Source organism: Gymnodraco acuticeps, unplaced genomic scaffold, assembly GCF_902827175.1.
Source record: "Gymnodraco acuticeps unplaced genomic scaffold, fGymAcu1.1, whole genome shotgun sequence".
Classification (NCBI taxonomy): Eukaryota; Metazoa; Chordata; class Actinopteri; order Perciformes; family Bathydraconidae; genus Gymnodraco; species Gymnodraco acuticeps.
In genome coordinates this window covers 1,290,110-1,304,227 of record NW_022989899.1, presented here as the reverse complement: position 1 = coordinate 1,304,227, position 14,118 = coordinate 1,290,110, and the positions used below count along the sequence as shown (strand labels likewise).

General features: G+C 40.9%; 1 protein-coding gene across 4 annotated transcripts in view; it reads left to right on the top strand.

Annotated features, from left to right (window-relative positions):
- The window catches only part of sez6b (seizure related 6 homolog b), a 293,771-nt gene that overhangs the window by 101,478 nt on the left and 178,175 nt on the right, over positions 1 to 14,118 (top strand). For 3 of the 4 annotated variants that reach the window (XM_034206104.1, XM_034206122.1, XM_034206115.1), the window contains exons 2-3: positions 8,443 to 8,982; positions 13,875 to 14,008. In XM_034206104.1, the coding sequence (XP_034061995.1) occupies positions 8,443 to 8,982; positions 13,875 to 14,008 (674 nt within the window). The remainder of the gene's footprint in view (positions 1 to 8,442; positions 8,983 to 13,874; positions 14,009 to 14,118) is intronic. The other variant, XM_034206109.1, reaches the window with a different exon arrangement.

Below are 14,118 nucleotides of genomic sequence, written 5' to 3'. Positions count from 1 at the left end.
TAATGGCGCATTTCCATCGCAGGCCTCGCTCGACCTAGTACGGTTTTGTTAGGCCCTGTTAGGCCAGGCTCACTTTATGCTGCGCTTCCATTACAGTTTAGGAACTGGGGTAGTATCTATAGTAACGCTGTGTAGGCGGAGCCGTGACGTCATCTTCAATGAGAGCCCCAGAAAAACAACATCAGCCGTTAGCTGTTAGCCCTCAGAGCTCACAGCTCCTCATATCTGTTCAGAAACTAGACAAAAGTTAAACAAGTACAAACCACAGACTGCCTGTGTCATAGCGAATACAGTCGCTGCTTTATTTATGTCGGTAGGCCGTTGTTGTGAGTGTGGACGGTCGGAGCATATACTGCGTTAGCTTAGCCAAGCTCCATTTAGACAACACGCATTTTAAAAGGTTTTCCGCCTGCCGTCTGTCTGCAGACTTGTCAAAGCATTAATTCATGGTTTTTACTAACCGGTATCAGTATGTTGTTACTTCGGCATCATTTTGAAACGTGTATTACAATTAAATCACGGTCAAATATGTTCATCTTGTTGTAGTTGTAGCTCCCTTGCCAGCGATTCTCTCTAGTTTAACAAACTCAGCCCGACTCAGCCTGGTTGTTGGCCCCGATAGAACCACGATTTTGTCGGGCCAGAAAAAAGGTGAAAAAGTAGCCCCGGGCCGGAACTAGGCATAGTGAAAACGCAACCAAAAACGGGCCCGGCATGACACGGCGCACTTAAACCGTGCTCCGCGCCATGGTGGAAATGCGCCATAAGTGTTAAGTGGGCTCAGTTCTAATGATAAAGTGAATGTATTGATATTATCTGAAACCAGAAAGAAGTTTTTTTTCACCAACCATGTCATGCTAACTTGTCGGGAAAAGGGCGGACTATTGCTCCAATGTTAGACTAGTTTTGGGTGAGGAAAACACTGGCATGGCCAAATTGACAAGAATCATGGTTAGGGTTAGCCCCTAGTTAGCCGCTGTCACAACCAGATACTACATTAATGCTAATCACATGCAGTTTGGTGCAAAAATCATGCAGCTTTTTTCATTGAACAGTCTTGGAATGGCATTTCAAGTTCAAATGCCAGCCAATAGTAGTGGGACCATTTTTTTTTTTTTTGACCATGCTGTATAAAATCAGCAAGCAATTAGTCGCATTAGCAGCTAAAGTACTTTCCGGTTATTCATGTTTATCAGCTTCAATAGAAAAAGTTATGATTAGCCATGCAAAGGCACATATTCCAAAATCACCCAGCATCCAGTCTAATGTTTGGTCGGGCTTATTCTTCTTGAACAAAGACATGCCACATGCTGTGTAACTAAATTATTAACATTTGTATTCATTTGTTTGCTGCAGATGTTTTTATTAAGCAATATAGATTAACATGTTTTTACCAGAGCAAAGTTGGTTTGACTCTAATGTTTCTGGTATTCAGTTTTTAATGAGCCACAGGCAGGCTGAGAGCCTTGTGTTTGGGTATAATGATGTTTGCCTATACCTGCTATTATTAATACTCCATGAATGAGTGTCCCTCGCTGCAGGTGTTAGGAGATGGATCGATATGCTGAGGGACGTTTTAAAGTGGGTAACATTTTGCTACTGGCAACACTGGATTAAGATTCTGGATTTATGCCTTACAATCAATTATTCCTCATATAAACATTTAAAATGTGCTACAAATATACTTGTTTATACATGAAATTGGCATCAAAAAATATTCTTATTTGTATTTCCGTGTTCTACAGAGAGAATCAGATTTTATAGATGTATAGATAATAAAAAAATGTATTATAGTTTATATTTTTTGTCAAGGAAACCTAACTGACTAAGTGTCCAGCGGAATGCTCAATTTAGACGGATTCAAGTATGAACAATCCAAGCAATGGTAACTTTTCAAACACTTTTCTGATTCCAGGGAGGTTAATTCCTTTCAGGTAAATTATTTAAGGTTTTTATGTGACATGTGCAGGAAGTGTTTAGTCTCATTCAGGCCCGCCCCTCCCATAACTTTGCGTGTGGCCTGGGGCGGCCCTGGTCTCATTCATATTAGCTTAATAGAGTGGTGTTGGAATGAATCCTAAATGATTTAGCATTTTACTACATCTGGTTATCTTGTTTCTTTTTTAATGTTGTGGTTATGAATGGTTAGATGCCTAAAATAAAGTCTGTGGTTCACGCAAAAGACTTTCACATTTTGTTATCAACATTAAAAAAAATCATTAAATACCAGAATGGTGGACGTCCAAAGACACTTTGATGTGACTAATCAGAATCAGAAATCCTTTATTAGTCCCACAGCCGGGAAATGTACATTGTTACAGCAAAGGTGGCATAGCAGATAAAAAAAATAAAGAAAAAGAGAACTACTTAACACACCAACCACGAGTCCGCCGTTATCTTAGGTGCGGTGATGCGCAGTCTAGCTACCGTGATGTATTCTGTGTATAGCCTTATATAAGCATTAATACTGGTAATTGCATTTAACCTGTTAAGCCCAAGAGGACCCTAATCCGGGACATGTGGGTAGTTTTTTCATAAAACTGTGTCTCAGGGCTTCTTAATATTTAAAATATTTTTCACTATAAGTCATTTTTCTTTTTGGACGGACACTATAATTTACATTTTTTTATTATGTTCAATCTGAATTTACTTTAAAATAAAAACATCTACTGTATATAGATTCTGACACTTCTACATCCAACTCACAGGTGTAACCTTGCTTTGAGAAAAAAGATGATTAATGTACCCCTTTTAGAAGGGAAGATATGGTCATTTGTTCTGGGAATGCCATTTTCAAGCCTGAGACCTGAAAAACAGGCTAAGGGCTTAACAGGTTAAGCTTTCACTACAAGTAGCATAAATATGTGGAGATTATTCTTCCTTAACAAAACGTCTAAACAATGTCTGATTACCAAATATCGATTGTGTGCAAAAATACAAAAATCCAATGAGAAAATCCAATTGCTTTTTGTCGAGGTAGCCCTTTTGATGCTAATTTTCAGATCGGGCTATATAATAGGTCATCACCGCACCACTCTATAATTATTAAAATAATGACAAAGTAGAAACTATTACAATGTTTAGTGATTGCTAACAGTACAGCTGTTATAGTGCAGTGTAACGTGACAGAAGTGATGTTAGTGCTGTGAATGCCCTGATTAGGGATCATTTTCCTTTTCTTTGAGAATCTAGTCTATTCAGCTTTCTTTTATCAGGACAAACATTATCCTTGAATAACAAAACTACACACACACACACACACACGCACGCACACACACACGCACGCACGCACGCACGCACGCACGCACGCACGCACGCACGCACGCACGCACGCACGCACGCACGCACGCACACACACACACACACACACACACACACACACACACACACACACACACACACACACACACCTCTGCCTGGCCTGCTGGTACCCTCTCAGTTCTTCCTTCATAAACACCAAGTGGGCAGCTGATCCAAAGCCAAAATCAAAGACATTCTGTTAAAATGCAGCGTAGGAGTTTGCTTCTTTTCTTCCTTTCATGTCTGTTCTAAGTTCATCTGCAGCAACAAAACTGCTTGATCCAGATGCTCCTCGCTCCACAGACAGAGGCAGAGTAAGTGCTCTATTTTGTTCTCTCGGCAGACAAGTAGAATATTCCGGAGGGAACAAATCACCCTTCCCCCGTGCAGAGAAGTTGCTTATTAAAATATTGATGTGTATTTAAGAAGGACATCAAGACTCTTTTCGTCTCTCCTCCCAGCAAAGAAACACCTTCATGTACAGTGATGTGAATGCTTAGTCAGCCAGGTGCTGTAGTTTTCAGCTGAATGACTGCATCCATGGAGAGAGTTTAAAAATAATCCAGTGATCAGGCTTTGGATCCTTTCTTCCCGGCCGTTTCATCTTCTACTGTAAACTCCTCTGAACTTTAATGATTGGGATTTGTATCGGACTCATGGTTTATTCAAGGACAGGCTTAAATTCTCTGTTGTGGCTCTCTGACAGCCTGGGGGATAGACATCAAAGTGTCTCTTAGGGTGCTTTGCCCCTTTTCACATTCTTCTTCCTGCTGCATCACAAAGCCTAGAAAACGGCTGCTGAAGGAAAAGTAAAAACACTAAAAGGAAGAGCGAAAACGGTATCCTTTGTGGACTGATCATTTCATAGGCTGAGGCTTGAACACTGTGACAGTTTCATATTGTTATCATTGACAACTAGTTAGGTGGCATTATTTGAATAATTTTAATGTTAAGTTTATAAGATCGTTGTGTTTGATACCATGACAACTTTTTCCACAGAGGTAGTTCCATGACCAGTTAGGTGCCCACATCAGAATCAGTTTCAGAAATTGGGGCAGGATAAACCTGAGCAACAACAGTTCATTGTGAGAGTAGAGAGTTGTTGCAACTCAAGAATAATACAAGTACCATTACTTTTTTTGGGTCCATAACTTGTTATTGATTAGTCAGAATGGCTTCGATGGCTACATCATCACCACCACGTGAAAGTCTCTGTGAATAACCTGAACATTAATCATTTTATGAACATAATATTGAACGTGTGTGGAACATCGATACAAGAACACATACAGTGTTGTATCTTCACAAAGTTATCCGGCAGGGCGACTGGTTTAGGGATGATATTGGTGTAAGAGGGTCAGTGCTTTGATACCCAGCCCTTGCAGTAAGCATGTGGAAGATATTGAACTCCAAAATTACCCTTGTAGGCATATCTACGGTAAAGAAGACATTCTTTATATGACATTTTCTTTTAGATGAATGTGTGTTAATGCCAAAAAAGTCAAAATCAAAGTCAAGTTAACCTTATTGTCAATTGTCTGTGTGTAATACAGACAGGGAAATCAAAATTATGTTTCTCACCATCCCAAAGAATAAATATATACTTGTGTATGTCGGTATATATATATATATACATACACACACACCTGTATAGCCACATACAGTTTACATATATATATATATATATATATATATATATATATAGTATACACATACATACTGATACATAGACACATATATACACACGTATAAATAAAAAGAAGAAGGCACAGCAGTAAATATATCAAAAATAATGGTCACAGATGTGATGGGGATGAATATGAATTTAAATATTTTTTAAAAGAAATGTTTTTAAAGCTGTCTCCTCCAAAGGAATCAGTCATGTTTCATACATGCATCTGATTTACTTAGTGTCAAAGGAACTGACAGAATCCACTGCAAACCTAGAGCGTGCACATCATGTGTTCCACCTCGCGGCAGCAGGCTGAGAACCAGTGAGTCCATTTGGGATTCTTTCTCCTTCACTGTGTTTCTTGTAGATTTACCTGCCAGCCTGTGTGTGTTGGAGAAGCCAGGCGCTGGCTGGGAAGTGGCTCAGCTACAATAAACCCTGATTGTTTGAAGCAGATAGCTATTAGTCGGGGGAGAGTGGGAGCCATTATGGTGGAAATGAAGCATTGTTAAAGAAACATAAGACTTCCCTCAGCGGATGATAGCCTCCTGAAGGGGTCTCAGATGAGATCTCACAGGTGCACTTGGGAGGGGAGCGCTGATCATTACACTGGGAGAATTATAGCGGCTCATCAAATCTCCTCAGAAATGAATATTAAGTCTTATTACGAGAAGGATAGGGAGGGTAAGAAGCCATCGTTGTGAGCAATTGACAAGAATTGTTTGGCTTTTACCATTTAGCTTTTAACAAGAAGTTTACCAATTGACTGAAGTGTAACAGAATCATTGCACTGCGCCACATAAAGAAGTGTTGGAAGGAAATATGTCTGGCACGGAACAAGCAGTGAGGGAACAAGGACAGAGGAGTTGTTTAAAGATATCTGGGTTATTTCATCCAAAAAATGGGAAATCCTTTTAAACCAAGAATCTCAACAACTAGGCCAATATAACAGGTCAATACAAAATAACTGATCAATATAACAGGTCAATACAAAAGAACTGATCAATATAACAGGTCAATACAAAATAACTGATCAATATAACAGCAACTGAATATGGTGCTCTCAACAAACTGACCTCACAATCTTCTTCCTATTTTGTGTAGGCCTATAGCTTGCTGCTTTGGATCCTTTGAGTCAACACCTTAATATAGTCTGTGTCTAACAACAAGCGGGTTATGGGGGGTGGGACTCAATTCAGCTATGTGTGTGTCCAACAATGAAAAAGGAGGGAACACATTTAGTAACTTTGCCAAACAAAATAACACACAGGGGATAACTTAAAATGGTCACACCACACTAAACAAACTAACTGAACCCATAGCCCCCCCATGACATGAAAGCACATGGTTTGGCCCAATTGGCTGCTACCAGAACGTAAGTGTCCTCAACACTTAGCCCCACTCTTTTGCTCCACCAGGAAGAAACCTACCCAACAAGCATGATAACTCGAAGACAAAGAAAGAATGATTTTATAGCAAACTAAATCTCATGTTAACCTGACAGTGCTAAAGTGTGAGCACCTAAACTAAACAATGTGAGGTTAAAAGCAAATAAACCATTTGAATCCACTGTGTGGTGGAGAGCAGCTGAAATGAACCTGTGTAGGTGGAAACTAATGGAGGTGAGTGTGCTTTAGGATTACATTACCATGTGCGGCTGTGGCCGTCTAAATTCAGCTTTAGGAGATGGAGTGAGTCTGTGAGCGAATGTGCCTGTCTCCATCCAGAGCATGAGACACGTTTCCTCTGCCTTCATGTCACAGTGAAGCAGAGCAGTGAACAGGGACAGATAAAGAGCGGGACTGAATTTCAGATGTATTCTCTGGCTATGAAGTTCTACTTTCTGCTGTCAAAATCACTGCAGCTCTGTGAAATGAGCTCAAGACAGATAACTCAGTCTGAATCTCTTCCTCTGAGTAGAGAGATACATATACAGTATACAGTATACGCATAATGTGCTTATAGTGGAATGCCATTCAAATAAACGACACAGCAGCAAGTCTAATTATAGCAGAACTCCAATAGAAATGTCTGTTCAGTCCTTCCAGTTTCTCAGCTGACAGCAACTGCTGAATTCCACACTAAATCCGTAAAATAATGGATTTTTGTACAGTCCCGCATAATTTAAAATTCCACCATAGCAGTTTTTAACAATGTGGCTTAATGCAATACTGTGAGTTGTTTCATGTAAAGTAAAATTCATCTGAATTCCACTGAATCTTTCAGTGTGTAACAAAGGCCCCATGCTCACTGTTGGCCCATCAGTTTGTGGTAATTGTATAATTGTAATGCTGGTACAATGGAAAGTCAAATACCAAGCACTTAGAAAAAGCTTAATCCCTACATAGGATGCCGCTGTGGCTCATTAGAAAGAATAGTTGTCCATCATTTAGAAGGTTGGTAGTTAGATCCCGACCCCCAGCGGTCAACATGCTGATATGTCCTTGGGCAAGATACTGAATCCCACATTTTCTCCCGATGGCATGGCCAAAGGTGTGTGAGTGTTTGAATATGAGTTAGAGCAGGTGGCACCCACATATTGCCTTGGTATACCTTGTGTGAATGGGTGAATGCTGAGAATACTGACTTGTATTATGTAAAAGCGCTTTTTAGGGGTCGCAGAGACTGGACAGTTGTATACAGCTGCCTAAATGCATGTCCGTTTATCATTTGAGTTAGTGTCTTTGTGTGATTAAGGCAGAGCTGGGTCATCAGTTCCAAGGCTTTCTCTGCTGGACAAGAGAATGAAATGTCTTCTAATTTATACAGTGTGTATGTCTCAGATAGTCACATGGCGTCTGAGGTAGTTCTCTGGGCTCTGACTGACTAAGTAGACCCCCAGCGCCTATTCTCAACTCTCTCACCATCTGTGCATTACAGATTCAGTGTTCAAATCAAATCAAGTTTTATTTATATAGCACATTTATAAACGATTTTTGGTCGAGCCAAAGTGCTGTAGCCTACATATAATAAAAATAGCCTACAGTAGAGACACTTTACAGCAAATACAACAGCACAGAGTGTTGCCAGTAGCAGTCCGTGATTTTTCTAAACCGCTTTCGGAAGACCTCAACATCATCATTTGACGTAACCATACCTTATCAACATTTAAAATATAAGTTTTTAAAAAATCAGAGCTTACAGAAATCAATAGCTTAATGTAGCAAAAACAAATGAAATAATGATAATAGAGGGGGAATAAACTATGGAAAAAACATTTGCATTGCTAATAGCATTTACTGTCACTTCCTGCTGAACCATTATTCCAGACTGTCCCGGGGTGCATTTAAGTGTGGCCCCTCTGTCTCCCCCTTTCAACTATGTCTCTCTTACAAAAACACTGGTGACCTAAATAAAACAATTGATGGAGAGGTTTTCCGCCAAAGTACAGTCAGGAAAATGAAACCAGAAATCCATTATTGTGGTACGAATCCATCCATCTACATGTTTTTCTCTTCTGTTCTCTGCAGCGTCCGCCTCTGAGGATGGTCGATCTATCACTCCTGGGGGGACTTCAGAAAGCGGGGCCAGCTTGTACTCCACCACCCAAGACACGGGCAGGAGGCTCCCCATTGTCACCACCCCCTTTCCTGTCAACGTCCCCAACCACCACCCATTCTACAGGAATCCCCCCCAACACTCTCAGCCAAAGTACTTTGAAGACAGCAGGTTATCCAGCTCTCATTCCAGCTTCCCCACCCTACCATCGGGGGCTCCGCCGGATAATAACGGAGATAAAAAGGCTTCGGATGAGTTCATTGGAAGCTCCTACATGCAAACAACCCTTGTAATGCATGAATTAGCAGTCACTCATCACTCCCACAACCCTGTTCCAGTCACCAGCCAGGTTTTAAAAGATCAGGCTGCCAACATCGCCTCTGCTGCCAGAGACGAAGATGAGGTGAGGTCAGAAGAGCCTGAGCTGAATGTGAAGCCCAGCAGCGATGAAGAGGAGACGACCACCACCACCATAACCACCACAACCATCATAACCACCATGCAGAGTCCAGGTATAATATACCACGTAGTATTTGATGATTTGAAAACAAGTATGGGGGAAATATTCTGTATTAACCTCAGTGCTGTTGTGTCCATGCAGATGTGTTTTCCTGTAACTGAACATTCCAAAATTGTACATCAATATTCTATATATGTTATTTTCAATTGTATGGTGATAGTTTTACATTATGGTCATGGCTTGAATTGAAGCTAAACATCCTACATATATAACTTCATTATTTTTCATTTGAATGAATATGAAAGTAATAGCAGAAATCTCAACCTCGTCACCTCTCCCAGTATTGTTGCCAGAGAATACTGGGAGATATTTGATGATTTATTATTAACATTTTATTATTCTTCAATTGTCACTTGATATTCTAAAATTGTAGCAAAACATCCTAGACTTTGATTTTAATTTAAAATTCTTGAACTGTAACTTAAAATTCTAGAAACTAAATATTCTATAATTTTGAACATGACATGTTATAAAAAAACGTAATGCAGTTGTGGTTTAAGATAGAACTTTACATACATCTGAAGTATGTTGCTTTTTCCAGGAACTTCCCCACATATGTATAGTTTTTAATATTGCAATGCAAGGACTTCAATCAAGAGGCCATTGAGCAATATACGTGTTACCTGTTTTGGTGATAGTGATTCATGTGATGGGTTGTGACTGGGGTTGGGGGAAACTATCTTTAAATGCATCTGAAATACGGAGCATTCAGTCAGTTTATATATTGCTCTTCTAGAAGAACTCGGCTGGGGTTTTTTGCCTTGTTAAATATTCCATTCAAATACAGCCACTTTTGAGCTTATTCCCCCAGGAAGGTGAAGGCCCGGTCAGGCTCTCTGGGAACTGTTTACTTTCTCTAACTCAGCCCCATTGATGAACACAGGACATGTATGTTACTTTATGAAAGTAGATTAATCAAACATATGAAGTCCATAAAAACGGCCTCTTAACAACAATATCATATTTCTAAGAACATATACTTATATTTTCTAAATTCTTGTAAAGTGTAAACTACTTTTACGTGACAAAAAATATTATGTTGACATATACTGTATGTTTTGTGAACAATTCTTAACACATTGGTTAACAAATTAGTTTTGACATTTACACACCACCTTTAACATGTACTAGGTCTTTTTAAGTGCCATAAATACCCTTCGTAAATGCCCAATACATGTTCTTGTCTTTTAGTCCACTTTTGTAACAGTCTTTTTAATATTTCCAATAACAATAATATACCTTTCTATGGACCATGACTACAGTTTGTATCTTACCCTTACTATTCCAAAGACATGGAAAGAGATTGTAGAGATTTTTCTAAAGATGGCTACTGAATGTACAAAGTAGTCGGTCAGACTGTAATACCGGTAAAGCAGTGTTAAGAGGCATTTCAGATACTCAAGAGTAAAGCAGACTTTCTTCTCCTTGTTAGTTGTACATGAAGCCGTTGACAAGAAAAAAGGTTAAGGAATGAGCCTTTTCCTCTCCGAAAGACAAATATGATGCACCATGCCAAATAGCTACATCAACACAAAACAATATATTTATGAAATGTGTGACCTTATTTATAGGGCAATATGAATGTATTCATCTTCTTGTCTTCACACCCTAACTAATATATTTTCCATGTTATCTCTCACGATCACACAGCCACGGGGCTGAAATAAACTACATCTGCATCGCTGCATCACTAACCCTTAATCAAGAGAACACGGCATAACACTCTTTGATGATTTGTCATGAAGAGAGCGGATGGGGAAAATAAATATCAGGGAGGTGATCTGTGAGTGGACTTTGTAATCCTGAAGAGACAGACGAGTAGCTTGATTAATCAGCTCATCTGTGTGCAGGGTGACGGCAGGTCAAAGACAGACAGACTGTACTGTCACAAATCCCACTCTCATGCACCCAGGCACTCGTTGAATGGCAGCACAGTGCAGTTATAATTCTGGAGTGGACGGTCCCTAAGGTGAAGTGCCAGAGGACACAGAGAGGATGTTCTTCATAATAAGGAAGTGCTTGGAAAAAGTTAACTTTTTAGCTCAGAGAGAGGGAGGGTATGAAGGCCACTATAAACTATTCTGTCCCGAGCTGTCCCATGGCAGGCTGAGCTGCTTGGAAAGGCAGCCAGAGAGGCGGAAGACCTTCCAACAAAGTCACACAGGGTGTCTAGGTGTCTACAGTACGTACAATATAGTTACACTACATCATTGCTGGAAATGGAAATGCAGCATTGCTACAGGAGACTGGGCCAACTAGAGACAACAAGACAATTGACTGCTATATATATAGCCGACTGTCAGGGAATACTTTCCATAGATGTTTACCTTTTGCCCTCTGACGCAGATGCCCAGCCTTGGGCAGCATGCTATCTCCCTTAAGGAGGGGCTGCCCTAGCATTTTGTTGTTGTTACCAGTTTGTGACCGGGCAACTCTCGGTCAGAGATAGTTATTGTTGTGGGACACCTGGAACACATCCTTCTCGGGGTGTATATGACCCCGAGCCATAAGCGACAACAAATGTGATTCAGTGTCCTCAGCTGTTTAGTTTATCTATTGAAGAATGTTGATTATTACACTCTGAACTAGTTCAAACCTGGAACTACTGTACAGGAGGGTTCTTCAGAATTGATTGTGTCAACCGTGTGGTCAACTCGTGGCCCGTGACATGTCTTTCTCCGGCCGAAGCTTCAAATAAACCGTCAGTGTTTGCCATCAAAGCTCTCCTCTCCTGACTCTCCCTTGCTTCAGAAGTTTCCCCCACACCGACCATGATAGAATTGCAAAGACTTTACAATCCATGCAACATATGGCAAATGCGATTGTGTTTGGATTAGAAAATAAATCCACCTATGGGCCAACAGACATTAACAAAAACATGTGTGTAAAGACTCTGTTTAAAATATGCCTTTGCATGTCGTAGATGTCTCTTGAGAGTATCCAGCATCTCTTTACAGGACCTGTGACATACAATATCAGCCATAGCTGCAACTGCCGGATGCTTACATGCAACTTATCTATACAATAAAGATAGCATACAACGTGGAAAAGTGTTGTGACTCGACAGATATGTTAGGTTTAGTTATGTTTTTACTCTAGTTTTGTGTTTTGATCTTGTCACTTCCTGTTTTTATTTTGAAAGTAATCTTTCCTGTCATTTCAGATCCCACATTTCCTGCCTTTGTGTGTTTCCCGCCCGTGAGATTGCTTGGCCCTGCCCTGATTGTTTTCACCTGTGCCCACCCCCCTCACCTATATATAGCCCTGGTGTTTCTTTGTTCCTTTGTCAGTTCGTTATGTTTCATGTCGTGAGCACCTAGGCCTTTTGACTCCTGATACGTACCTTGTGATTTAGACATTTTGTCAAGTGAGTTTTTGTGTTGCTGTACAACTTTGTTTTGGCTTTTTAACTACCTTCTATTTTTTGAAAGTACGATTTAGTTTTTGTGATTAAAGAACATTCTATTTTTGGACAACTGTCTCTGAATCCTGCTTTTGGGTCCTGCGTCCTGTGTCTCGGTTCATAACAAAAAAGGTTCTAAAAGGACATCCTTGATAGTGGCAAAACATATCAATCAGTTTCCGCCATTCCTCAACATTTCTCTCTTTATATCCAGAAACAACGTCTGTCTTTGTTTTCTCCAGCCTGAGCCAGAAGCTGACCTTTCTTTCATTGCCTTCTTCAGCTTTCCTCCTGTTTCTCCTGCATCCCTATGAAGCCTAAGGTTGACAGCACTAATTTAAACTCGGCAGATGTTGGTCGTCCAGCCAGCCTCCCTGCACTCAGCTGCTATGAACCCTGGACCGTCTTTCATTCAAAGGCGACCTTAATTCCATCTTCCAATGGTACAATGAGGTCATAGAGTACAGCTTTTACCGTAGTGGACCACACCATGTCAGGAACTTCTTGTTCCGAAACCACTGGTAGAGGTTCCTCTGACAGGGAAGCTTATTGTTGGTTGACCTGATAAATAAGTGGAGTCTTGCCTGTGGGATATTCCACAAGTCTGAACAACTGATTTTCCAGTCGACAATAGAGGCGGGGGTGTTTGTGAAAACAACGGGGACAGAGCTGCTGTCAGACGATCAGCTGTGCGGCGTCATCACAAACAGACGTCGCTTCACGTGGCACTCCGGAGGAAAGGACGTCCCATTGCTCTTAAAACTAATTTCCCTGCTTCTCGTGGTTTCCTTGCGTCTCTCCATGCTTCCCTGGTGGGAGGGACGCAAGGATTCCATTTAATCGACCTGAGATGCAGCCTTGATCTTGTAGCTTCCTTCCTCTGTCCTTGTCACCTCTTCTACCACTATTTCCTTTCTGTTTCTGGTTGGCCATGGACTAGAGCCTAGTCCTACCCTATTGATGCCCTCTCTGCCTGGACCCTGCAAACTATTTATTGCTGCTGCAGTCTACCTACCACTTGGTTGACCTAGGCTTGGGCTTTCCACTTTCGGCCAGTCAAGACCATGGGCCTTGTGTTCCTTATTGCCTGAACTCTCTTTGAGATCCTTATAGACTTCTGTTTGTCGCCCCACAATGAAAGATTTGCATTGGTTGCTGCAAGATGTTGTCCCTAAAATGGCCAGTTCTTAGAGAGACACCTCAGCAGCACCAGCCACATCAGATGAATGAGTCAGCCTTTCTATTCATCTCACTTACTATAGATGATGGGATTTGTATGCTTCCACAACACCCTCTGGTAGAAAGCGAACTGCCAGCACAAGACTGTGTGTGTGTGTGTGTGTGTGTGTGTGTGTGTGTGTGTGTGTGTGTGTGGTGTGTGTGTGTGTTGTGTGTGTGTGTGTGTGTGTGTGTGTGTGTGTGTTATATGTCAGCACTACTTCCATTAGAAACATTTCAATGGTGCTGTTTTGTCCTTGCAGTTCCCTGCCAGATGAACCTGACCGGGCCAGACGGATACATAAAAGCTCCTCCACAGTCCAGCTCTGCTTTTCAATCCACTATGGACTGCAGCTACGTCATCACTGTCTATATGGGCTATGGAGTGGAGGTACAGGTAAGAGAAATACTTAACATTAATCCATTCAGCATTTCACGGACCTATGATGCTCACCAGCAAGCTTGAGTCATTTAAAAATCCTCAATAAATGCTCTTTTGTAAAACAT